Source organism: Meleagris gallopavo, chromosome 16, assembly GCF_000146605.3.
Source record: "Meleagris gallopavo isolate NT-WF06-2002-E0010 breed Aviagen turkey brand Nicholas breeding stock chromosome 16, Turkey_5.1, whole genome shotgun sequence".
NCBI classification, from domain to species: Eukaryota; Metazoa; Chordata; class Aves; order Galliformes; family Phasianidae; genus Meleagris; species Meleagris gallopavo.
Genome location: NC_015026.2, coordinates 445,400 through 471,796, shown reverse-complemented (window position 1 = coordinate 471,796; position 26,397 = coordinate 445,400). Strand labels below are relative to the sequence as shown.

At 53.1% G+C, this 26,397-nt stretch overlaps 3 protein-coding genes across 4 annotated transcripts in view; 1 reads left to right on the top strand and 2 right to left on the bottom strand.

The window, feature by feature from the left end:
* Nucleotides 1-2,088: 2,088 nt before the first annotated feature.
* CCDC78 (coiled-coil domain containing 78) lies at nt 2,089-18,476 on the top strand. Of its 2 annotated transcripts, XM_010719329.3 has the most exons (15): nt 2,166-4,856; nt 5,060-5,191; nt 6,110-6,196; nt 6,453-6,632; nt 9,856-10,017; nt 10,106-10,156; nt 10,733-10,821; nt 11,383-11,461; nt 11,882-12,007; nt 13,366-13,577; nt 14,125-14,296; nt 14,738-14,781; nt 16,463-16,529; nt 17,361-17,461; nt 18,169-18,476. In XM_010719329.3, exons 1-15 carry the CDS (start codon nt 4,779-4,781, stop codon nt 18,293-18,295), a joined length of 1,707 nt encoding a protein of 568 aa, XP_010717631.1. In that variant the 5' UTR covers nt 2,166-4,778; the 3' UTR covers nt 18,296-18,476. The 2 variants fall into 2 exon arrangements, with proteins under 2 accessions (XP_019476218.1, XP_010717631.1); XM_019620673.1 differs by lacking the exons at nt 14,738-14,781; nt 16,463-16,529; nt 17,361-17,461; nt 18,169-18,476 and adding an exon at nt 14,394-14,728 and having other exon boundaries at nt 2,089-4,856.
* A 517-nt stretch (nt 18,477-18,993) lies between these two features.
* Nucleotides 18,994-20,915, bottom strand: ANTKMT (adenine nucleotide translocase lysine methyltransferase). Its single transcript, XM_010719328.3, is given in 6 exon segments — nt 18,994-19,424; nt 19,723-19,773; nt 19,990-20,130; nt 20,530-20,543; nt 20,546-20,633; nt 20,724-20,915. Coding segments are annotated over 6 exon segments (645 nt in total). The 5' UTR covers nt 20,886-20,915; the 3' UTR covers nt 18,994-19,235.
* A 3,295-nt stretch (nt 20,916-24,210) lies between these two features.
* Nucleotides 24,211-26,397, bottom strand: part of METRN (meteorin, glial cell differentiation regulator) — a 2,405-nt gene continuing 218 nt past the window's right edge. The window contains exons 2-4 of the mRNA XM_010719736.3: nt 26,243-26,392; nt 26,074-26,133; nt 24,211-25,265 (exon numbers count right to left, since the gene is read on the bottom strand). Coding sequence (XP_010718038.1) covers nt 24,949-25,265; nt 26,074-26,133; nt 26,243-26,392 — 527 coding nt within the window. The 3' untranslated portion in view covers nt 24,211-24,948. The remainder of the gene's footprint in view (nt 25,266-26,073; nt 26,134-26,242; nt 26,393-26,397) is intronic.

The window sequence follows — 26,397 nt, the reverse complement described above, 5'->3', positions numbered from 1 at the left end:
GCCAGCCGCCGGCCTTAACCCTGCAGCTGCTGGGCTCGGCTGCGGTCAGCGTGAGCGTGGACGGGCTTCGGGCTTCTTCCTCCGATCCGTGCCAGCCTTTTTCCCAGGCTGGGGGGTGCGAACGGATATCTGCAGGAGTGCTGAGCTGTGGAGTGCGGGTTATGTGCTGGGACTTAGCGCCGGGGGTGATGTTACTGCTGGAAGAGCAGTGGGAGCTTTGGGTGAGCAGTGAGGACAGACAGATGGATGTGGGATGTCCCACGGTTGTGTCCCTGAGGGGACAACCCTGGTGCTCTGCTGAGGATGCTTATGGAGTGAGTACGGTACCAAACTCATTTCCTTGTGGCTGACAGTGGCTGTGCCAGGGTGATGGGAACAAAAAGGGGCAGTCAGCATGGGCTCACTGCTGTGAGATACCAGGGGCATGGAGGCAGGCAGAAGGGCTCATTCTCGCCTAAACGTGGGGGGATTTCATGCTGGAGGCTTCCCATCAACCTCTCTTTCCCACGGAGATGGAAAATGCTCCAATGTGAACTTTTCTTCCTTTCACAGTCCTGGTTTGCACCTGCACTACTCAAACTCCACAGCTCTGTGCGGAACAGTTTGCCCAGAGCCCAGTAGATCTCACGGATGCTGAGCTCTCTGGCTAGAGCTGCCTGACAGCTCCCCGAATCCCCAGGAAAGCTCTGACCCCATCCTGTATCCCGGATCGTTTCCCCACCCCCTGTGTCCAGTGGCTTCGGAAGAATTTTTTATCAGTTTCCAGGAAAAAAAAAAGGCAAAAAGGTCGCTGATGCCCAAGGTGGAGTTGCCCTGTTGGCTATCTGGGGTCAGATGAACAAGTTGAAAAGCTTCTGTGTGCCTTTCCTGACTCCTCTACAAGCCCGTTCCCCCTGGGGGATGCACCAGGATGGGATTGGTAATGCTTGTGGTTGGGATTCCAATTGCCCAGCCTGGGAACTGGCATCAACAGCACTGGGGATTTTCCTTACCCCGTCCCAGCCTCCAAGGAATGAGGAGGTGATGGTGATGTTCCATGGCCATGTAGGTGGAGAGGCTCTGTTCCCACATCCTCTCCATTTCCATGGATCACAGCCTGTCTTCCCTTGACTCGCAGGGGAATTCTCAGGTCTTCCTTCTTGAATTTTGGCAGAAGTTTCAATCAATAGAAAACACAGGCACATGCCTATGGAAACAAATGTCAACAAGGGTGAGGAGGGGATGCCAGCAGTTCTTTGATCCGCCCAATTGAATGCTGCAGCTCAGCTCAATAAGAAATGTTTTCCCAGTTTCTTTTTGGCTTGGAGCAGTGCTCTCCTCCCCCTCTATTTTAATCTTCTATTCTGGGAAATTATAGATCCGAAGGGGGAAATGGGCAACGGAGAGCAGCGCACCCAGCACAGGCGCTAAGCACATATTGACACAGTGCGTAATCAATGGGGAGCTACAAAGAGCTGAACCAGCACGGCCCCATCGCCAATAAACGTGAAGAGAGAGAGCTGCAGGTGGGTAAAGCTGTGTGCTAAAAGCCTCTCTTGTGAAAACAGCGAGCAGACTGCTAAGGGGAAGCAGCAGCCCCTCCCCCAGGCCTTGTGAAGCTGTCGTCTCCCATTGCACTCCACGATGTCTGGGACCCCAGGAGCGGAGCAGTGCAGCGTCACCACAGCCCTTGTGGCTCTCAGTTTGCCCAGCCAGGACCAAAGTCTACACCGTTGCTATGGAAAAGGCTGTAATGGTATTAAGGGAGAGAGCGAAATCATCAAAGAAAGCCGTTTGGTGCTTTCCAACACGGCTTCCCCTGCTCAGCTCAGCTCGGGGTCCGGGCTGGGATGTGGGTGTATGCATCCCTCCCGGGGGCAGCGGTGGCACTTTGGTGGTGACACAGCCGCACAGGATGCACAGTGTGACCGGCACCTTCCTCGTGCCATCCTGTGACTCCTGCCTGCCTCATCCCGGCCCCATTCCCAGAGAATGAGTGTGACACCAGCTGGGTGAGGTGGCGTCGCTCTGTCCCCAGCAGCTCTGAGGAGAGGAGCTGACACGGCGTTGGATGTTTTCCCGACGCTTTGCTGTGTGTGGGGCAGGGAGCGGGAAGTGCTGGGGCAGCTCAGTGCCCCGTCCCAGCCCCGGCGGCCACCGCGATATAGGAGCGGGCCGGGTCCTCCCGCCGGCAGGGGGCACACCGCAATTTCCACCTCCACCCGGAAGCTGCCGTATCCGTTTCTATGGAGACGGAGCGAGGCGATGAGGCCTGGCCCGACGAGAAGAGGCCCCGTTTGGCTCTAGGAGGCCTGGTGCTCTCCCATTGTGCCCCGCAGAGCGTGGGGATGCTGGACTGGATGGCCCCACAGCCCTACATTCGGTTCCCTAGGCCTGCAGCTGCATGGCAGGCCTGAGTTCAGCCCTGCAGCAGGTGTATGCGCAGGAGGATGGCCATGATCCCTTCCACCCTCTGCCAGGGAACAGTGAGGAGCGGGGCTTTGCCTCCAGCACCAAAACCCTTTTGCCTGTGCAGGAAGCCTGACAGCCTGATAGCAAAGCCAGTGCTGCACTAAGCCTGGCTGGAGCCACGTGGGGCAGTGCTGGTGTGGGCTACAAGCTGTGAGCATTCTAGGACTTCACCCAGGTTCCTCTTGAGCTCTTTGCACATTTAGAGCTATTTGCAAAGGATGGCTTGCTGGTGACAGCCACCACGTCATCTACATGCCTTGGCCATGAAAAAGCAAGAGGAAAGGAGGGCTCGGCGCAAAGCTGGCCCTTTGTGGGGTTCATGAAACATAAATTTGGTGTTTATGTGGTTTTTCATTCTTCCTCTTTGGGTTGCAATGACAAACTAAAAAAGCCCTTCCTGCCTGCCCGCTGTGCTGTTTGTGCTGTGAGCTGGGACGTTTGCTCTGTATATACAAACCAGGGGAGCAGCAGCTGCTGCTGTGTCTGCTGGGTGCCAGCACAGCACCCTGCATGAAGGGTTTGCTCCAAGCCAGGCCTTTGAGGCACTGCGGTTCCATAAATAACACTGTATGTGTTAATTAGCCTTATATACTGCCATGATGAGCATCGTGAAGACCAGCAGTGAAGCAGGTGCCCATTGGGAGCCAGCGTTGGCTGTGGCCACCTATCTGCACCAGGGACACGTGGCTCTGCTCCTCTTCCCACCCTGCTGGAGCACCTGCTGCAGGCTTCCAAGCACCCCAGCGCTGTGGGCGTGTGTGAATCTGGCTTTCTGCTCGGCTGTGGGTGTGAAGAAACTGTGAATTCTTCTCAGCGCTTTCATTACCTTAATAAAATTACTTCGGGGCTATTAAGTTCTTTTGCAGAGAAATAAGATGTAACTGCATCTTTCATTAGCATCTCCTTCCCCCGAGCCCCAAAAGAGCTCTGCTGCTGGATTGCACATCTGTAGTTTTTTATTAAATTCACATCTAGGTGCTTGCAGGCCTTCGGCAGCAGCTTAGACCAGATGCTGCTGGTGGTGAGCTGGAGAATGGTGCTCAGCACAGTGCTTGTGTCAGGCCAGGCCTTCTCCCTCAGTTACAGTTTTAGATTAGCTGTAAGAACCTCCTCAGAGCTCTGGTCCTTTTGAACGTTGCATCATCAATGTTTTTCTTAAGAGAGAAGTTCTTACCTAAACTCACCTGCCTTACAGAAATAGCAGAGATAATAAGTCTCAAATAAGATAAAAACCAGCATTTGTTTTACCCCGTGACTGCCATTCACCGAGTTTTTCCAGCATCACCCTCTGTTCCTTAGCACTCTGTAGGCCTCCCTCCTATGTCAGAGGCTCTGTTCAAGCTCTGTGCATGCTTGGGACTCATCCTGGCCATTCTGGAAGATGGCCAGTTGGATTCAGTGACACTGCATAGACCGGCACAGTCCAGATTTAGCTGTCTGGGCTCATCAGAGTTCAGTGTGCCTCTAACTGTGAGTGAACATTGACAAACGAGCTGGGACAAATTCCTCTGAGTCTGCAGCAAGTCAAAGTTCAGCCGTGGCTGTAAGGGAAGCAGCTCCTGCTTGGAGAGCTGCTAGTAACGCTCAAGCATAGGGAACTTCTTCCTGTCTCATTGTCAACACACAACTGGCTTTTGTAGCAGTGTCTTTCAGTGTATGTTTTGCTTTAAAATTCACATTTTTCCACATGGCATCTCTGATGCTAAGTGATAAACTTGGGAAGGTTCTTCCCTGTTACTGGCTGTAGCTTGGTCAGAGCTGAAAGATCCTGATCCTTTTGGAACGGCTCGTTGGCCTTTCATATCTGTAGTGCTGTCCTTCCTTGATGACACGGGAGATACAAGTACTGTAGAGATCAAGGAAAAAAGTGCAGGGAAGTAAGCTGATAACTGTCCCAGAGCAGAGGGTCGGATTAAAGGCTTGAATTGTGAGATTGAAACCCAGATTTGAAATTCTGTGAGGCTCCCCACTATAGAGACAGAGGCCATTCCTTCAGCATGGTTCTGGGCTTGGAACAGCATTTCCTCACTGGCAGCATTTCTTCACTAGGAGTGTATGCTAAGCTTCTTGTTGAAATTTCTGCTCTGTGCAGTGTCATTTCTTTTCCTCCAGCAGCTCCTGAGGTGGCTGCAGTACTTGGCTCCACCTCAAAATCGAGGTGGACAGCTTACCCTCTAGCAACCAAAGTTGATAGCAACTCTGCTTGTGGTTTCCCTAGAGAGGAAAGTTGCTGCCACAGAGATCCTTAGGTCCTGCCCTCACTCTCAGTCCCTGTTGCTCTAGTACTGTGCAGAGATCCCGGCCAGTGAGCACTGAGCCTCACACACATGGATTTTGGAAGTGTTGCAGATAAGGAGAATGTAAATGCTCTGACGGAGCAAGCACAGCATCTTGCTAACAAAAATGTGAGTATGAAGGTTTGCAACCTGTCATTGAACCAGTGCTCTGCAAATCCCATGAGGAAAAACCCCATCTGCAATCTGTTAAAGCTCTGAAAGCTGCATTTCCTCACTGCATATGCTACACTCTTTCCTTCCATCAGCACAGTGATGGGAGAGGAGAGCTCTGCTCACTGGCACTGGCTGTCAGAACTGTTTTGTGTCTCTAGGTGCAGCTGCAGGATAGGAATGAGAGGCTCCATGCGGGGTTTGGAGACGTGCAGGAGAGGATGAGGAGGCTGACTGGCTCCAAACCAGATTTGTCACCCAGAACGATCTTCAATGAAGAGGAAAAACTGAAGGTAAAACAGATGCCTGCAGAGTTAGAGAGAACTGAGCTGTGAAGCCCTGTGAGCCCAGATCAGCAGTAGAAAATCTCATGAGAAATGTTGGGACCTCCCCCCAAAAGCGTACGTGTTCCCAAAATCTAGGCTTTTCCATTTGCTCCTTGTAAATGTGTAGGCTGGAACAAGCTAGGACTGACTGTGATCCCACCAGCTTCACACACCTTCAGAGGGAGATGCAGGGCTGGCCCTGCTGCACAGAGCTGTGGGAGCCCCATCCCTGGAGGTGCCCCATGGATGGGGCCCCGGGCTGCCTGAGCTAATGGAAGGCAGCCAGCCCACAGCAGGGGTTGGAACTGGATGGGCTTTGAGGTCCCTTCCAACCCAACTGTGCTGTGATTCTATGACCTCCTCCTTCTGGAATAGATAAGACCTTGAGGCTGATTCTCTTCAGCTTTTCCTCTTTGAGGGTTCTGTCTTTGCCTTTCTGTTTGGTGTGTCTGAGGGGCAGCGTGCTTCAGAGCCAAAAAGCTGGGAGCTGATTGTGGTTCCTCTTCCCACTATTGCTCAGGTAAAAGGTGCAGCTGCTGGTCATAGAATCATGGAATTATAGAATCATTCAGGTTGGAAAAGACCACTAAGGTCGCCAAGTCCAACCCCAACCTGTCCCACCATGCCCACTGACCATGTCCCTCAGTGCCATATCCCCACAGTTCTTGAACACCTTCATGGATGCTGACTCTACCACCTCCCTGGGGAGCCTGTGCCAATTCCCACCACTCTTTTCTTTCTCAGAAGACATTTTTTCTAACACCCGACCTGATCCTTTCAAGACCTCTGTCTCTGAGCTCTGATTCTCTGGTGCAGCCAGTTGAAAAACTTTACTGGCCTCAGAATGGTCCGTGGATTTTTTATACTGTTCTTTTTCTCTCCTAGATTTCCAAAGAACTTGTTGATCTCCAAATTGAGACAAACAAAATGAAGGAGCAGTATGAAACGGAGAAATTTGAACTGAAAAATATGGTATGTGAAAGATTTCAGCTCTGCCAGATATCATTATCCAGGATGCATATTTTGTTGCATATCCATGTTTGCTTGCTAGGCGTATTCTCTTTTCTTTATCTAGAGCAGTGGATTTCCTCTGTTTCCCCAGATACTATGAAATTCATGTGAAACTCATCTCCCTTGGTGCTAGAACTCCAAGTCTGGCCAAATAAATACCATGTAATTACTGCTGGTCTCTGCCACAGCCTAATTCTTTTACCCCCCCCCTCTGCAGATCCTGGCCCTGGAGAACCGTGTGCTGGAACTGGAGCTCCGCAGTGAGAAAGTCAGTGAGGAACGTGATGCCTTACGGGATCACCTGCACACTCTGGAGACCAGCAGGAGGGAGCTGGCAGATGAGTACATCATTTTGAAGAGTAATTACCTGGCGCTAGGCAAAGAACTCGATCAGGAGGTGAGATGGCATTCACTTTGGTTTTCTCTACTCCGTAACACGATGATCTGACCTATGGACAACTTGGCTGTCTTTGGGTCGTTTATCCAAGCCAGGATCAGTCCTGCACCCACACTGACCTGTGTGACTGCGCTTTTCTGCCATCAGGCTCCCTATTTTACGCTATCCCAGCTCCCCACCCCTAGCAATGCAAAAGAGGAGGTCATTGCAGGTCTGCTCTGAGTGCACGTTTCACATCCCTTGGACTGCCAGCACGCTTTGTTTCCCTTTTTTCTGCATGGCTTGCACAGGCTGCATGGGAATGCATTTGTAGTCTCTCTCACTTCATTTGGTGGCGGGAAGGGGCCTAGAAGTTTTTGAAGTTGACAAGTTTATAGAAATATTAAATACAAGAACGTTTCTGATTCTCCCTTAAAGCACAGCGAATCTTCTGGTGACTGTTAAATTAGTGATGATTAAGTGAAGTATTTTGGATCTCGGATTTGTGCATTTCTTTGGCAAGAATAGCTACGTTAATAGGCCTTCCTCTCTTCCCTCCCCCTCCCACTTCTTCTCTTTGAATTGGATCGGATGACTGACACGCTCCTGCCTCCCACCCCAGCAGATATTTCAGCTGGTGCAGCCAAATGACCTAGTTTACTGTGCTGGCCTTGTGCTGACCTGTGATGGGAAGATGTGGGGCATGCTAGTTTAGAATCATAGAATCTTAGAATATTCTGAAGTGGAAGGATCCTGCAATTGGCTCCACACAGCTCTAAGCACTGTTGGAATGAAACATCATCCTACAACCAACAAAGCTCCACCTGGAGCATTAGTCCTTGTCTGTCCCTTCTCTCTTCATGATGAGCATCTATCTGCAGAACTCAAGTAGAGAGGGGTATGCAAGACCATCCTATTCCAAATAAATCACTTAATGACTTGTGAAGTTATCCCTGTTAATATGGACGTGACAGTGAGTGGGGTATGTGCTCTTAGCCTGTTCCAGCTGGTAAGTGAAAAGCCAATTGAACTTACATGTTGTACCTTGCAGCAGGGATGTGTGCAAAGCACACACGTGCTGCCATTTGTCTCCCAGAATCTAAGGAGTGAAAATTTCTCATGAGGAGGCAAACTTGACCGCTTTCAGGGTGTGAACCCCCCCTGCAGCCCTTGTCCTGGGGAGCACGAGGCAGAGTGTGTGCAGCTGACTGTCAGCACTCTGCTGAGACAGGTACAGCATTCAGCCATCTCGGTTGCTTCTTGTCCCCAGGGGGGTGCAGTATGTTAGTCAAAAATTGGATTTTCAGGTTGCTGACATCTCAGAATGATGGCTTTAACAGGTTAGCAGTAATAATACGCTGTTTTCACGTGGAACGTTTCAAAGGGAGAAAAGCACATGGATTAAGTTACGTGACTGGACAGCATCCTGAAGAAGCAGTGGAGCAAGGATCAGAAGCCAAGGGTGAGATCCTGGGTTGTAATCAGTAGGGTGAGGATTTTTCCCCAGTGTTTTGGCTCTGGTTGTTGAATATCCCTGCCTGAAGCGAAAGAGGCTCCAACTTGGCAGGCCAGAGCTTGTCGTGGCATGGGCCTCTTGCTCATTATTTTCCCAGTGTGGACTTTCCCAAAGGAAATGGCAAAAGCAGCCTGCGGTTCTGCCCCCTCCCCTTCCCCAGAGCCCTTCGCGGGAGACAATGAACCTTTTACACATTCCCAATTACAAGTGCTACTTGTGACCTTGCCAATATGTTGTCATGGCTGCTTGGCGCAGAAGCAGCTCCGCGGGCTCATTCATGGTCCCTTGTAGGGAACAGTTAGAGTCTCTGAATTGTTACAACCCCCATTGTACGCCTTGATTCACAAATCGCCCTGTGTCTGTCCCCGCGAAGGAGAGCGGCCGCGCTGCCCTTTCCTGTCCCTGGGGAAGTGCCTTCCAGAAGATGCCAGTCCGACACTTTGTGCCTGTTTTCTAACGCGCTGTAAATTCTTCCTTTTCAAGACTCTGACCTTTTCTCAACTCCCTATTTCCTCCTCTTCTTTTGTTCAGGGGCTTACACAGGCCGGAGCGGTGCTACAAAGCGAGGCCGGCGCAGGGAACCCAAATGTGCACCAGTTCCGTGCGGGGTTTTCCCTGGAGCAGGGCCAGGATTTAGGGTACATAGGAGGCACAGAAGCCCATCCTGAACCTGGGACTGCCTCCCTTTTTTTTTTTTTTTTTTTTTTCCTGGCCAAAAAGCCGGTTCTTGTGTGCTGATGTGACCCCCTCTGATCAAATTGTCGGGGCTGACAGCTGCAGATGGATGGTTTTCGGTTGGGGAACAAGCCGCCTGTCTCTGCGTAGCTGTCAGTTTTCACAGCTGTATATCTCACCTCTTTGTCAGTCTCTTTTCTCCTCTCCTCTCTCCCTCAGCCCACCCTGTGCTATCTTTTGATAAGCTATTCTCTACATGGATGACTCAGATGACCTCTGCCTCCCATCCTCTCGATTCACTGCCATGGTAACAATTACTCAAGCTTGTCCCCAGTCATAAACCCCATCAAAGCTTTGTTATCTACATAGAAACCCTCCCGTGAGACATGAATTCCCCCAGTGTTCCTTCCAGATCACCTGTAACAGAGCTTTTCTCATTCAGATACTCTTTATCTTTTGGAAATGTGTCACTTCACACCAGCACTGCTTTGAATCTCACTGCCTACACGGTGCTGTGGGCTGTCTGCTTCTGGAGGTATGCATTCAAACAAAACTGGAATTAGCTGAGTGGCATCAGCCGAGATGGATGGATATTTGGCCATTCTCCCTTACATTATGTAGTCCGGCGCTGTTCAGAACCATTGTTTGGGAAAAGACATGTCTAAATGTTGGGAAGCTGTGTGGGGAGTACAGACTTGGGGTGAGAAGGGAGGCTGGAGAGCAGGATGGAGAGGTGTTGGAGGAGCAGTGCCCAGGGCTGAACCATGATTCCTATCTGAGAGTGAGATGGGCAGGGGAGTAAGGTGGATAACCCTGCAGGCTTTGCCTTCTGCCTGACGGTGATACCCTGCATTTCCATGAGAATTGGAAAACAAACCACTGATATCGTTGGATGTACGAGAGAGAACTAAAAATAAAACTCGCTTTCAGGAGGGGATGCAAGCACCAGCTTTGTGTTCACACCAAGAGCAGTGAGTGTGTGCTGAACAAACAGCGTGCAGAGCTGGAGAGGCAGCATTTCAGGAGCTCTGTCCTTCTTGTTTGGCCTGGCAGGTCTTAAAGAATGAAGAACTCAGCCTAGAGCTGCTCAGCCTGACCAATGCAAGGAGCACAGAGAGCAACCATCACCACTCCCATGCCTTGGCCACCGAGCCTGCTGCCGAGCCAGACAGAGTGCGAGTAACGGTGCATCGTCCCCCTGCTCAGAAGGTGAAGGTAGGGGCCTCTCTGCCTTTCTCCCAGTCTGAGCTTTTTGGAGAACAGAGATCCAACATGTACCTCCTTCTGTCTCTTCCAAAAATAGCCAGAAGACGTGGCTGCCCCTGAACAGGAGTGGCAAAACCCGGGAAGAAATGTGAGTGTGTGGGTCCTTGGGAAGCAGAGGGGGGGTTTACTCTGAGTGGCTGGTACTTGGGTTCTGTGGGTGAGCTGATGCCTGGATTTAGTTTCTTTTCCTTAAGCTGTGAAGCTGAGACCAGAATAACTCCAGCCCTTGTGCAGCAAAAGCTGAGAGAGGGCAGCTGCCCACTGGGGAACAGAAGCAGGAGTTTAACAACCAACAAGTGCAGGAAATACTTGCTTATTGTCAATTCTTGAAAAGATGGAGGTGGTAAAGCACCCAAAAATGGGAGCACAGAGCTATTTCCTGCCTCATTTCCATCCTCAGCCCAGTGACACCAGCTTGAGCTCCACCAGCAGCTCCTGATAGGATCCCGATTATCAGGGTCAGCATCTAATTTGGGAGAGCATTTCCAAATGAAACATCATTCCTGGTGTGCTGCAGAGCACTGCCAGCCAAACCTACCATTTCCCCTGTGTTTCTCTACCAGCAGGATTAGGGCGAGCTGGAGGCTCTCCTCACTTTTTCCCTCTTCAAGAATCCTGTTTCTGTCAGCTCTCCTTCTCATCTTCCCATTTGCTTGTCCCTCAGTTGCTTGGAAACCAGGATCACATAAAAGAGGAGATTGAAAAACTGAAGCAAACCTACGATTCGCAGCAGCAGAAGCTGGAAGAGAAAGTGTGAGTGTTTGGGAGCAAGCATGTCCTTCCCTTCTTGGGCATTGATGGAGCTCATTGCAGCTGAATGTGATCCCTACAAACAGGAGTGAAAACAGCCTCCCTTTGGTGCGTTCACTCTTAGAAGTGAGGGCTGGAAGCAAAAGCTGATGTTTGCAAGGATCTGAAGAGGGTTGAATGTCTCCTTAATAGTCTGTTTAGGTCCCTGACTGACTTGTGCACCCTTGAAAATCCACTTTCAGACACGCATGTGGCAACGTGCAGCAGCGTGGGGAGCCTCAGCCATACTCCCCAGCAGTCAGCAGGCTGCAGTGGGGCCTGAGTCCCCACGGAGGCTGTCCCAGTAGGGAGCTGGCCAAACCAGAGCCTCATGCCAGGCAGGACATGTATCTTTGGTTGTGAGAGCTCTGCAGCCTCTGCTCAGCACTCAGCTGGTGGTGTCCAGCAACATCTGCTGAAAGGTTTCTGTCATTACCTGTGATTTCCTTCTCGAGGCTGGCAATACTGGGCCTAAGAAGATGTTTGGGGTCTGCAAACAAATGTGCTTTCCTCCTCTGTGCCCAGGATCGATATGGAGAAGGAGCTGCAGAAGGCGAAGAAAGCAGTCCATGACCCCCAGCAGAAACTGGCAGAGCAATCAGCAGTAAGGCGAGCTCCCTCCCATTCTCTCCTGTGGTTCAGATATGGGTGCAATGCACAGAAGCGAGGGCTGGCAGTGCGGCGGGTGGCTTGCATCGAAGTGCTCCAACTGTCCAGGGAGTTTGTGGCACTGAGGTGTGCAGTGCAATGTGGTGGGATGTGCTGCTTGCTTGGGGTGGGAGGAACTGTTATTTTTGAAAGGGTTGATGAACTCACTTGCAGGGGATTGCAAATGACAAAAGGTAGCAGAGGAATATAGACTATAAACATTTTGAGAAATATTCTATACAAAAAGCCCTTCCCAACATCTCAGCTTGGAGGAAACAGAATATTTGAGAATGAAGCCCCCATTTCTTTTCCAGCTCTGTAATTCCCCTTGCCCAGCTGGAGGGTGAGGGCAGCAGCGTGTGCTTGTTGTGCCTAGGTGCTGCTCGCCTCTCGGAGCCAACTCCAGGAGGTGGAGGCAGAGAACTCCCAGCTGCAGTTGAAGCTAAAGGAGCTGAGCGAGGAGTACCGCTGCCGGCTCACGCAGTACATCAGGGACGTGGCGGTGGGTACCCCTAGGCCTGAAGGAGGCTGCATCCTTCTTGCAGGCTGCTGCTGTTCCCCTCCTTGCTGTGCTCAGGGAGGTGGTGGGAGCTGTTCTTGAGGCTGGAAGATCTCCCCACCCCATGCTGGGATGCTTGGCTGAGTCCTTGGCATGGCCTGGGGAGGAGGTGCCAGCCCCCTCCTGGCGCAAATTTCCTGTATGGCTACACTGAACCATCAGCAAGTTTCTGCTGGGACTTTCTTTCTTGGTCAGATTACTTGGATTGAAAGATCCTCTTATTTACTATGGCTGCTTTCCAGTTGGCTTCCAGTCCCCATTGCCCTGACAACTCCCCTCGGCAGGCCAGGCGATGCCACTGCTGCTTTGTTGCCGCTTCGCTTTGCTGCCTCCATGGTGCCCCTGCTGCTGTCCGCAGCGGAAGCTCTGCCAGCCTTGTGGTCGGCACAGAGCCACGTAATGCGAGTGCCTGAGACCTGCTCTGGGAACAAGGGCCTTTGGTAAAGTAAGGCCCACAGAGCACGGTAAGACCCAGCAGAGAGTAGGCATTTCAGATAGGTTCAGGCATGGACACCCGCTTGCATTCAGCAGGGAATGGGAAGAAATCTTTTTTTACATCCATAGTTGTTGGCAATTGTACTGGAAATGCTAAGTCACAGTCTGAGCCAGTGATTGAGCACCTGGTGGGAAGGCAGGGCCAACCTAGGGGAGCTCAGGTGCATGCAATGCAGCTGAGTGACCAGAAGGGCTGGAACCAGAATCCACCCCTTCCCAGCCCTCATTAAGAGTTGGCAGCAGAGGTGAGGGGATCCACCTACCTGATGCCTTCCAAAGCTAAGCAGTTTTTCTTCCTTTGTTTCTGCGTCCACAGCTGCTGTGTTCTCATTTGCTGTAGTCTAGAATTGTGCTACTCTGCTATTATTGCTGTCCTTTCCATCATATTTTAATGTTACAGCGGTAATTGCTGTCCTGGAAGGTTAGCACTGAAGAACATGGTGGGATGATAGATCAGGAGACTGAGCAGAGCAATGTTTACTATGAAGAACAGTTTAACTTGTATCAGGGTGTCTCATAGCTAACGGGGAGTGGGGCATGGTAGAAAGAATGCAAAATCAGAGGCGGTGCTGACTGTGTTCCATAAATGGGTCACTAATATAGGGACACTGGTACAGTGCATCTCTGCCTTGAAGGGGTGGGGTGGAAGTTCTTTTAAGCAAATTAATGTCTCTTTAAAATTAGAAGGTATGTGCTATCCTAAGTGCTGTTATCACAAATATTCCTGGAACTTCCATGTGGGAGATGGGTTACGTGCCTTTAGGGAATGACTTGTCTTCTCCATTTTCTTTTCTATATGTTTAAAGGAGTACATGGACAGCAAATCCAGCACCCGAACCGGGCCTAGCAAGGCCCTAGCTGAGCATGCAGACATGAAGGGCTTTGTGGACAACATGCTGAAGGACATCAGAGCTTCCTACAAGGCTCGGGAGGAGCAGCTGGCTGGAGCAGCACGCAGCTACAAGAAACGCATGAAAAACTTGGCCAAGAAGCATGAGAACCTGCTGATTGCATACAGGTAGGGTTAAATGCACCCATAGCACCAGGCCCCTTGCTGCAAGGAAGGCAAGCAGGGTTCTTAGGTGCACAGAGGTGTGGAGGGCATGTTTGTCCCCATGCTCTTGACAAGCCAAGAGAAATGTGTCTGTAGCTGCACACCACAGTGCTTGGGCACACCAGAGATACTTGTTACACAGGTTCCTCCTGTGCAAAATCTAGGGTGAGAAACTGAATCCCCACTGAATGGTGTGGAAATGCAGGAGTTATTTGTGGTACCTCTGCTTCCCAATCCTTCCTGCAGTGCTCTCAGCTCTACTTCAAAGCTCTCAGCAGCTTGGGCTGTGGGAAGCATAAAAGCCATAAATAGCTCTATAGGATGAGCTCCCCTCAGAAGCGCTCCCAGGAATACTGCACATGCTGCTGCTGGGCTCTGCCATTCACCTTTTGCAGATGGTCTGGCTAAGCTAGCAGGACCAGTGGTACCTTCCTGCAGCTGCAGCAATAACCCTCATTGCATTACTTCACCAAAGCTACCAGAGACTAATGCCTCTGCCATGTTGGTACAGTGTGCAGCGAGAGAAGATCCGCTCCGTGGGCAGCAGTGAGATGGATTCTGGCCCTGCTGAGCTCCACTTTGCCATCACAGACCCAGAGCTGCTGACAAACACAACCCAGGAGCTAAACCGGCTGCGGGAGAACAAAGCCAAACTGGAGATGCAGTTACACGAATTGCAGAAGGTATTGCTGGGCTGCTGGCTTACTGCAGCAGTGCAGCTGGGTTGGGAAGCTCTCACAAGCAATAGTTAGAGCAACGAAATAGGTCTCTCCTCCCCAGGGGTTTGCTGTGTCTCTGTGGCAGGGGCAAGGGCAGTGCTTGCTCACTTTGGGATGTCCAAGCAGGAGCACCACACACAGAAGCACACAGGTCTGCTCTGCAGCCTGCCACTGATTCTGCCTGGGCAGAGTGAGGTCTTCCTTGAGTTGTGTGAGATACGTTGATTTAAATATGAGCAGAATGGAAGACACCTTAAGACTCTCCTACACATCACTTCTTTGGCAGAGCACTGGGAGTTGCTGGGGTGCTAGGATACTTTATCACTTTGAAGACAGTGGTAAGGACTGTGATGAGATTACAATGGTTTAATGCTTACAGAAATACTCTTTTTCCTTTGCCTTCAGAAAAGACTGAAAGAAACCTCTGGTTTTCAGCTGTCTCCTGATCAGTTAAGTCATCGTCTTTTCCTGGGATAATTGTAATTCTGAATACTCCTTGTTGTATGGATTGAGGAGTGTGGGTTTTTTTTTCTTTTTCTATTACTGGGAGACAGTCATAAATAGGGAGAAAGAGAGCTGATAGGAACTCATCTGAGAAGAAAAGCCAGCTGTCGTCTCAGCACAGCATTTCCTGTGGTGAAATGAGTTGGTCATTTGGGCTTTGATCCAAGAAAGCTCTTAAGCACATGTTTGATTTAATCATGTTTTTAGTCCCACTGATCTCTTTAGAAGCTGGAGTTAAGCATACAGCTGAGTGCGTTGGTGGCCCACAACCTGAGAAAGGCCAGTGAAACAACACCAGCCTGGAACAGCCTTGTTTCTCCTCCCTCCCAACACAGAAGCTGGGTAGGAACACTCAGGTGGCCCTATGCTGGCACTACCCTGGCTTACTGACAGGCTGTTTTTTGGCTCATTTTGATCAGTCTTTTCCCCCTGCTTCATTCTTCTATTAAAATTCTACCAGGTGTAGCCATGCAGAGGTAGAATGAAGTGTCAGAAAAATCTGAGCTGGGATTTTTCTGCTTTTTAAAATACGGTGGCCTGGAGAACATGCCAAGAATTTCATTAACTGGATTCCGACACAGAAGAGCTGGCCAGTGCCTGAGCCATTGGGCTCCAGAGGAGTGCCTTGGAGAAGAGCTTGAGCCTTACCAAACTCTGCCACGTCTTCCACACTGAAAAGATAATACTAATCCTTCAACAGATGTGCTAATTTAGACACATGCAGGAGCAAGACAGAGAAGTACTAGAGCATGGTGATGCATCTTGTTAAGGTTTTTATAGCTGTTAAAAAGCCCTACATGCTTCAGAACATCTGTGTCCTGTGTGCTGGTAGCTTTTACCCTCGAGGTCACCTTGCTGCTCTCAGCAGAGACATGAAGCCTGGTGTCACCACAGCACTGCAGCTGTAACTACAGCTGGGTTTCTCATCCTTATCAGTGTGGGTTCCCTGTTTATTGTTCTCTTAACTTCTGCTCCTATGAAACTTCAGCCATGCTTTTCATGTGCCTGGCCTGAGTTGCAGCCACCAGAGGGAACTCGCACGGCTGCAGCGGAGCCGCTCTGCAGGCTGCAGCGCTCGAACACAATGCATTCCTCAGTTCATACAACCAAAATTCCCTGAGCATCAGATGTGACCTGTATTTTGCTTATTCAGACTGGGACAGAATAGGAAGAACTTTCCCACGGCTGGGCTGCACAGACAGCTCACCTATCGCACTCAGCGCTCCGAGCGAGCGGCTCTATGCTCACAGACATGAAAAGCGCCAGCGTTTGGCATTGATCATACCCAGCTCTCTATTTCCATAAAGTTCAGTCTTACAGTGTCAGGTTAATGACTCTTTCTGCTTGGAGTCCTCTGATGTATGAGTGTTGATGTGAGCTTGGAACAAATCCAGCCATCCCAGCGGGAATCCCAGGTTGGCAGAAGGGCTGTGACTCTCATGCCTGGGCACGGGGACAGGACTGTGTGCCCTGAAGAGGTTGGGGGCATCAGGATAGGAAAGGTTCCAAGCTCTGTGCTTTATGCTCTGATGGACTTGAGTGCATCCAGCCCCCAAACAGCGCGGTGTGACTTGTACGTGGGCTGGTTTGAATGCCTGTGCATGATCACAATCTTCTCTCTCCTAGGAAGCGGGATGAAGAGGGCTGGGCAGAGGTCAGGAAGCAGCTCCAGGAGTTCACACACACCACCCAGGTAAAGGCCTGGAAGGCACAAGTCTAGCATTGACTCACATGCTGGGAGCACAGTGCTCCAGGTGGGACCTTCTCTGGCCAAAGCTTTGGCTGTGAGCACCAAGTGACTCCACCAAGTGACTCTGCCCAGTGACCAGTGGTGTATTCAGGGTTTGCTACTGAAAGGAGTAGACCAGCCTTTACAGCTGCACATTGCTGGCTGGTATCTCTCCATCTCTTGTTTCAGCTCAAATATTGAGGTAACTGTGAAACAAGTTCTCAACCTTGGTTCAAGCTATAGATAACTAGTTTGAATGTGATTATGCTCGTCTGGTTTCCTCTGGGTGCAGAGACATTTGTGCTGCAGGCAGAGATGTTGTGCCTTGGAGTTCTTTCCATCCACAACATTGTCCTGCAGCAACCATGAAACTCAGGGGATGTGAGAGGGCTTAGCAGAAATGGGGTTTGCTGTCCAGCAGCAATGGCAGCAATAGGGCTGCTGGGGAGAAAGAGGGATGCTGACAAAACAGTGCCGTGTGGGACAACTGGGGAAGGGCTTTGGAAACAGAATGGAGGCTCTGGTGGGTAAATTGTAGATTATTGAACCGGGGTACTGCATTACTGGGATGTCCCAGTCACGTTGTCTGTATGGCCAGTGGCCAGGAGGAAAGCTGGGCCACTGTCCCCAGGCTTCTTCCTCTGAGCACACTGGTCTCTTGGCTGCCTCTGCAGCTTCATTCCAGGTGGTGCCAGAGCCGAAGTGCTTGGTCCCACCTGGCAGAGTGGGGTCGAGCGCCTTCATTCTCATCTCACAGTGCTCCCTCCTTTCTCCATGCTTTCCTTGCCACTCCAGGAGGATCTGGAGAAGGAGAGGAGTCAGCTGCTGACACGGGCAATTGTGGCAGAGGAACAGGTGTCGGAGCTGCAGGATTACATAGAGAAGCACCTAGCAAGGTGAGATAGTAGGATCTGTCTTTGCATGTTCTCTGCCAGAGGTTTGTGACTGCCTAACATGTCATGGTGCCCACTGCTCTGTCAGTGCCCGACCTCATTGCTGTCTTCCCTCAGCACTGCCCAGTGCAGTTATTGTCATACAGCACATCCAGCTGTGTGGACAGCTGGCACCAACCCCTGTTCTGTATGGTCAGAAAGCACATCTGCTGTCCTGCCATGCATCTCCCTTCCATCAGCGTTAGCCCATCCTTTGGAGGTGGCTAAGGGAGGGTTACCTAAAATACAAAGCCTTCCTCATGGGCTCATTGTTCCCCACAGCAGGCAGAACAACTGCTGGGGCATGGAAGGGTGAGAACAACCAGAGCACATCTGTTGGAGCACTGTCCAACTCTGTGCCTGGTACACAAGGCAGCAGTCAGCTTACTGGGAGCTTGACTCATGCTCATGGGCTGGTTGCTGGTTCTAGTACATGGCAGAGGTGATGAACAGCTCTTCCCAAGGAAAAGGACAGAGTTTTCTGTCTGTTGGGGCTGAGATACCAATGTGGCTCAGCACCTGTGCTGGCTGGCAAGCAATACTTGACGACGCATGTTCTTAGCATGCAGCAAAGACAGGGTGAAGCGGGCACTTAAATTGATCACCTCCATGAGTGAACTGCCAGCAGGGCCATGACCATGCTGGGAATCACTGTTGTCTCCCTCTTGCAGGTACAGGCAGGAGGTGCTGTGGGTGAGGAAGCTCGCTGGTGGTGAGGAACAACGTGCACGCAGTGCTGGGGCAGCTGATGCTCACTCACTGCCCAGATCTAGGAGGGCCATCAGCCGTGAGCTCTAGCTCTGCCCTGCAACTCCAGGAAGCAGCACAGTTAGAGTTTTAAAGAAAAGGACTTTCTGTCCTGAGGCTGGCCGAGGCAAGCAGCATCATTCCCTGGCCGAGAGCTGGGATGCACAATGCAGGGAACCATATGGGTGTCCTCGGTGTCAAATTAACTGTACTAAAATGGAACAGACAGTGATGCTGTGTTTGTCCTCTGACCATTCTGCTGTGGGAGTTCTCCTTCCCTGAGCACACTGTGACTGGGTCACAGGGCCACCCCTGGGCAACTGTTTGCTGTGTGATTGCAATGACAAGTTCCTGCTCCTGCCCTGAAGGATGCTGCAATGCTTTTCCTGGGTCAGACCTGGAGCGAGGTGCTCTTGGTTTAAGGGCTGGCTCTGCTCCTGCCTTTGCTCCTTTCTTAGTTTTTAAAAGAAAAAGGCAGGAGTGGTTCAGGCTGGACTTTCCTCTAAGAGGTTACAGAAAGAAGATGAGCTGCTCTGTCATAGTGAGAAAACCTTTTTTCCTCTGTGTTGGAACTAGAAAAAGAAATGCTATATGATGTGGGCAGGACCAAACTGAATTCATCAGCAGCAGGTGAGACAGACCAGCACCTTCCTGCCCCCTCCTCAAGAGAACATTGGAGCAGAACCCTGGGGCAGCGAGCAGGGGCTGCTCAGGCCCTCTGGCTCAAAGGCAAAGCACAAGACTCTGAGAAAGATCTGTACAAACATTTATTCTCAGAAACTACGGACTGAAAAGAGGCACTGGAGGTGTAGCCCTTACATTGTGTGCTAACTCAATTTGATTTTCCTTCTCCCTTTCTGATCACTTTGGAAGGCACTCAGAGGCAAAGTCCTGGGGGAAGAGCCCAGCTAAGCACTGCTCAAGCACCGATGGGAGAGCTGCTGACAATGCCACATTGCTGACCCTTTGTACCAGGCTGGAGGAGCTGCTGTCAGTGTGCACATCCCTCTGTGCAGCTCCGTGCCACACGCCGAACCTCCTTCATGTCATAGGCCCAGGCTTGTTCCAGCCCCTGCCCAATGGTGCTGCTTGGGGTCCAGGAAGGGAAGGGGAAGCGCCCAGCCACCACACGTGCCTCATCAGGGAGTTCTGCCAGGAGTTTGGCAGCCAGGGGGGGTTTCTGGGGAGAGAGAGACAGCCGAGGCCAGGTGGCCTTAGGGAAGCATCATCGTGCTGCAGTGACCCACTTGCTGTCCCATAGCAAAATGGTTCCCAAGTGGTCCTCAAAAGCAGCAGTGTCCAATTGCCCTTCCATAGCACAGGATGGTCTGGCTCTGATTTTCTTCACCTCCAGTCTCATGTCTCTGGCCTTATTTTGTAAAGGCTTTTTGCTCATATTCCAGATCTGCTCTCTTTTGTAAGGACAATCTCCCTGCTAGGCTTGCTGAGGATAGCAGTGTCTCAGCACACGGACTTACCACGCTGGGAGCCAGGAACACAATCACGTTGTAGCAATCGGAAAGATTCGCCTTTAAAGAGAAGGAAAAGGGGAATGAAAGAAGAAAAGGCTCTTGGAGGATAATATGGGGGCACTGCTGAGTGCTGTGACCCTTAAAAGGCAAGCAAAGATGCTATGGAATCCTTAAATATCCCAAGCTGGAAGGGATCCTAAGGATCGTCAAGTCAAAGCTCCTGCCCTGCCCTGGCTGATGCCCTGCACAGCCACTGTCCCATGTAGCTGTTACCTTCCACAGATCCTGCTTCAGGAAGGAAACCTTCCCCTCGTATCCAGCCCTGCGGGCCCGGTACCTGGCAAGCCACAGCAGCCAGGGGTTGAGCTCGTAGCCAACAGCCGGCCGGAGTCCTTGCTTGTAAGCTTCAATCACCTGGGAGAGAGAACAGGGGCTGAAATAAAGCTGTTGGGTTTGGGGCCAGGAGACCTCCCCACTGCTGCCTCCTGCCCTGGGCACTGGGGCTCCCCCTGGGACACAGATGTATATGGGGTGTATATAGGGATCACGGGTGGATAGAGGGGAGCGCAGGGTGGGTGCCTATAGGGGGCACAGGCATTGCATGTAGGGGGTACAGAGGGGTATATGGGTGTGTTGGTGGGGTGTTGGTGTATATAGGAGTGTACCTGGGGAGGCACCCTGGGGCAGCCCTCCAGCACCAGCCCTAGTGGGGGCTTGCTGGGTGCAGCACTGTGGCCCTGGGCATCTCTGCACTGGGGATGTCCTTGAGGTTTCCCCCCTCACGGGGGCTCCCCTCCCCCTCCCTGCCCTTACGAGCCGGCCGTCCCAGAACCCAGATCCGCCGTCTTCCCCGTGCGGCCTCGCAGCAGTCCCATCACGTTGGCCACTTGCTGGGCGCTGGATGGCACGTATGGCACCTGGAGGCAAACGGCAGGGCGGGGGGATTCACTCCGCACCCAGCCTGCCGAGCAAAGGGGATCCCATTTTGGGGGGGCATTAGGGGGTACCTGCAGGTGCAGCGGCACCCGGCGGAAGCCAGGCATGAGCACGGCAGCCCACACAGCATAGGCAGCCAGGCCGGTGGTGGCCGCCAGCTGCAGCAGCCCACGGCCCCCCAGGGCCTCCCCCTGCAGCTGCCCCGCCAGCTCGTCCAGCGCCTCCGCGTCCATTGCTGCCGGAAGGGGCGGCCCCCACAACACCCCTGTCTTCCGTTGCCTGCATGGCCACGCGCCCACTGGGTGCCTTTCATCTGCTGCTCAGCTGCCAGCTCCAAGGCTCTGGCTGGGGCTGCTGAAGGTGGCAGCTCCCGGTGTGGTTGTGCTCGCTTTGCGAGCCTGTACACACTTCTGCGTGCTTGTGCACAGTTGTGCGTCCAAACTTGGAGCTCAGTCCCCATTGCCGCTGGCCCCGTGAGGCTGTGGGAAAATTCCAGCCTGTGGGTCACAGCGGGGGGCCCATGCCCACCCTCAATTAAAACCCAAACCCGGGAACAATACCACATCAATTAGGGAATGGTGCACAAAGGGCAGGCAGCTTCCCAGCCCTGTGCCGGCGGTTGTTGATGCATCATCGCACTGCATGTCTTACAGCCTCCTCCCTGTATCCCCTATGCCCATGGTAGCAATTTTGGGGTGGCTCCCAGCATCCTGACTCTGAGAACCCGGGGCCAACCCAGAATCCTAAGGGGAATCCCATGTCCCTGTGATGGGGTGACATTGCTGTGCTCCCAGGCACTGCTTGGTTTCGTTCAGCCCCCATTAAGCACATGTCCCAGAGCAGCAATGGGAACAGGGCACACCATGAGGACAAAAGGCCATTTTTAATATTGATATCTACTTATATTTGCATAGATGAAGCACCTCTCGCTATGCGGATAATCATTCTTGAAAACCTCCTTGCTGTTTATACACAAGAAGTCACCCTTGGCCGTGTCCCTGCACAGCACCACTGCATGGCATGGGGCTCAATGGCAGAGGGGCGGTGGGAGCTGCCCCTCTCTCCCCCTCAGTGCTGTGAGACAGCCCAAGCATGGCTGCAGCCAAATGGGACATGGGGATCACTCCAATTTTCTGCAGCTTGCTGGCAGGTGGAGCCAATTAGGCTGAGAGTGAGCAGAAAATCGGGGAAATAGGATCCAGGGGCTCAGGGCTGGGGGTTTGAGCAGCACAGGGAGGGGAGAAAGAGGGAGGAAAACCTCAGGGTGCAGCTTGTGCCCCCCAGGATGCCAGAGGAGAGGATGATGAATGAAGCCATTCCCCGCACACAGGGTGCTGGGGTTGTGGCATGGTGCAGGGTTGAGCAGGTGGCCATGCGTGGGGAGCATTGGAGCCCCAGTGCCTCTCATCCCCGGTTGCTCCCCCCGCTGAGGCCACGGCGGCTGCAAAGCGGCTCCAAGAGCTGGGAATTTGTCACCATGCGCTGGGAAAGCTCCTTCCCACCAGCTGTCGGCATCGCTGGGGGTCCCAGGGGTCGGATTTGGTGTGGTTAAAGCTGGAGGGGAGCTGTGAGGCAGAGCCCATGGCTTGAGATGGGCATCCTCCACTGGTGCTGCATATAGGTACCCAAAATCCCCCATCCTGCCTGATGCTGGGCAGCCTCTGGCCCTGGGGAGTCTCATCTTGACCCTATGGGGCATTCCTGACCCCAAAGGCATCATCCTAACCCAATGGGATACCCCGAACCCCGTGAACATTATCCAGTCCTTAGGGCATCCCCTAAGCCTGAGGTCATCATCCTGTCCCTATGGGGCATCCCTGATCCCAGCAATGTTATCCAATTCTATAGGGCATCCCCTAACCCCGGGGACACCATCCAACCCCGCAGAACATCCCCCAGCCCCACGGCATCTCCAGGTCCCACAGTGCTGTATGCAGTGGGGACATGGGGACAGAAGGGACGGGGGATGCAGGACAGCCCTGAGCCAGACGTGAGATGAGATGTCCATCCCCCTGTCCATCCTCCTGCTCGGGGCGGGCTGCGCACAGCCGGCCGCCTTTGTGCGTTCCTTTGTGCCCTGGGATTCGCGCGTCCCGGCTTTTATCTGGCGCTCTGGAAGGGGGGAGGAACGGGAGGGGAGAGCGGGAGGGTAGGAAAGGGCTGGGGGGGAGAAAGTGGCGCGAAATGGCCGCTCCCTTTGTGCGGTGGGGATGGCGACAGGGACTTTGGGGACACCCCGCAGGTGCTATCACACAGCATTTTGCCCAAAGGGCTCCTCAATTGCAGTGGCTGTGAGGTCCTCTGTGCTGGAACACTGAGTTGTGTCGGGGGTCAGCTTGTGGGTTGTCCCAGGCCCCCCATCTGGCACAACCATTGGGACAATGGGGACAGCAATCACTTCTATACCCCCATCCTGTGTCCGGTTGGCACAAAAACCCCTTGCCACGCCGCCATCCTCACCATCACAGTGCCTCTCACCTTGTTTTCTACCCTGCGGAGGAAACATGAACGGAATGGAGCCTGCTCACTGCAGCTCTGCCCACTGCTTGGTGCCAAGAGGCCAGTTGGCTGAGGGTGGGCTTTGGGGGGGACACTGAGAGGACAGGGATGTCAGGACCACGGTACCAACCCCAAGACCCAACTCACCATCACCATCCCCAACCCACAGTGGTGGTGACACCGTGGCACCTCCTTGTAGGAAGCCACAGCCCGGCGCTGCGGGGAAGCAGGAGTGGGCGGCCCCAACCCGGGGCAGAGGGCACCAAAAACACCACCGAAATCCGTGTTGGAGAGAAAGCAGAGCCGCAGCCTTTTCCGCTGCAGCGGAACGATCTGATTTGGCCAAATAAACAGAGAGGGAGAAAAACAAGGGATTCGGCCGCCGGACAGAAAGCCGCCGGATGCTCAGAGCATTACATGCAATAATTTCAGCGACAGGAATGCGCTGGGGTCACAGGAGCCGGGATTGCGTGGGCAGCGCGGGGCCCTTTGTGTGCGTTCCTTTATTGCTTTTCCACCTCCCTCCTCCAGATTTCCCACTCCTTCCCAATCTGCCCCCTATTTTGGGGCTCTGTCCCAACCCCCAATCCCTGCATAGCCCCAAACAACAGCATAAAATCATCGAGGAAAACCATAACGTGTCCTGAACCATCCGCACAGCTGCATTCTCGCAGGCAGATCCCATCGTTTTATCCGCACGCCCATATTTTAATTAAGCTCCAAATCCAGCAGTGCTCATCAGGAGCGGTTTGTGGATGGGAAGAGGAACTCTGGGGCTGGGCTGGGCACAATGGGGCCTTGTGGCTGTGGGCTCTGATGAGATCGGTGCTGACAGCAGCAACACGGGGGGGCCGACCCCGGGAAGAGCAATTTGGAAATAGCAGTATGTATCTATACACATCTATGTGTTCCTATAGGTGTCTGCAGCCCTGCAGGGTGCGGGATGCTCAGCCGTGCACCACAGTGCTCAGTGCCCATCTGTCACCACTCGGTTAAAGAAGGCCACAAACATGACAAATACAGCTTAGTTTATACATATATATATATATTAAAAAAAAAAAAAAATCACGAATTTGGTATCGTTATAACTTTAGTGCACATACGATGCCCCCCCCACCCTCAACGGTTCAAAATCCCCCCCTGCCCTGGTGTGGTGGCACCGGGAAGCCACTGTGAAGCCACGGCCCCGTGGTGTCCCCATGTGGGCGGTGGCACAGCCCCACCTCTCCCTGCTCCTGTCCCCCTTCTGCACTCAGCACTTTGGTTCTTTTGGGGACCCTCCGTGCCACCTCTGCTCCCTCCTCAGCCTCGCTCCTTCAGCCTCGCTCCTCCTGCTCCCACCTCCACCCGTGTCCCCTGTCACCCTTAGGACCAGGGCACGGCTCTCCATCTCTGCAGTCCCCCTTCCACCCTCAACACTGCCGATCCACCTCCTCTCCCTGCTGTCACCACTGCGCTGTGCCACCGCTCTCCTCATGCCCTGCATTGTCCCCACACCTGCAATGACCCCTCAGCCCCCAGGACCCCCAGCCCGGAGCCCACTTCTGCAGCCCCCCAGGGTCACACACTGGGAAAATCCCATCCTATCCTGCAGGATTTTCACAGGGCTGTCCCCACCCACCGTGCTCCCACGTCCCTACGTGCCTGTCCCTGCAGACAGCATGCAGCCCCTTCCGCGTGGCGATGCCCCCAGCATCCCAGGGCAGCGGGAAGTGGCTGAGATAAACACATTTTCCAGTGTCTCTCGAGCAGGGATGCTCCCAGCTCCCAAGTTGGGGGCTGCCCACCCCAAGCTGCTCAGTCCACAGGGAACTCGCAGGGGTTTTGCCTCCTGCGCCGGGCGCCCTCGTAGATGCGCTGGAAGTCCTTGTAGCGGGGAGCGCAGCTGAGCCATGCCTCACCAAAGTGCAGCCACCCCGTGAAAAGGAAGGTGCCGGGGCCCGGCCGCACACCGCAGCGCAGAGGGGTGCGGATGCTGCCTGCCGCCCGCCCCGGCCGCCCCCCTGTTTGGAAGAGGGGGAACTTCTGGCGGTGGATGCGGACGGCGCTCACCCCGATGACGGATTCCTGCAGCTCTGCGTCGTTGGAGACGCTGTGGATGGTACCGCGGACCACTGCGGGGAAAGGCAGACAGGGATGAGTGTGCACCTGTCCCCATCCCTATCCCCATCCCTATCCCTGTCTCCACGCCCTTTCTCTTTCTTATCCCCATCCTCACATCCTCATCCTTGTTTCTTTCCCCAGTTCCATCCCCTTCCCCATTCTTATCCCTATCCTCTTCCCCTTCTCTGTCCTGATCGTCATTCCCACTTCCATCCCCATTCCTTATTTCCACTCCCATTCCCCATTCCTGTTCCCATCACCATCCCTGTCCCCATTCCCATTTCTATTCCTTTTCCCCATTCCGTTCCCCATTCCTGACCTCATTCCTTTACCCATCCCCATCTCCATCATTATCCTTATTCCTGTCCCCATTCTGGTTCCCCATTCTTGTTCCTTTTCTCCATTCCCATCCTCATCCCTGTCCCCATTCCCATTTCTATTCCTTTTCCCCATTCCGTTCCCCATTCCTGACCTCATTCCTGTACCCATCCCCATCTCCATCATTATCCTTATTCCCGTCTCCATTCCGGTTCCCCATTCTTATTCCTTTTCCCCATTCCCATTCTCGTCCCCATCCTCCAGCAGCCTCAGGGACCCATTGCAGGCTGGTGCAGCAGCAGAGTGAAGGGGAACACATGGCCCTATGTGGATGCAGAATGGGGCGATGACATATGAGAGCAGCACGGGGCACCATGGCCATGCCACGGGCTGGATGAGGACAACACGAGGCTCTCGAAGCAGCGCTGTCCCATCACCCCATCCCTACAGCATCCCACTCTATATTTCCCTCCCTCCTCCTCAGCCCAAGGATGCACTCACCAAAGTCACTAGTGCAAATGGCCATCAGGAGCTCGGTGTCATTGCACGGCCGGCACACCCCTACAATAACCAAACACCGTTGTCACCGCAGCGTGCCCATACCATGACAGGAGAGAAATCCCCCTTTTCAAGAGGTTTTCCCACTTGGAGAACCCGAAGACATTCTCACCTTCGGCAGGCAGCGCGGGCCGGGCGAGCCAATCCCCCCGCAGCTCATAGCGAAAGGCAGCGATGCGGCGGCTGATGTCACGCTGCGGGGTGGCCTGCAGGAACAGGGCCACCTGCTCATGGGGTGGCCAGCTGAAACACCTCACACGGGGCCGC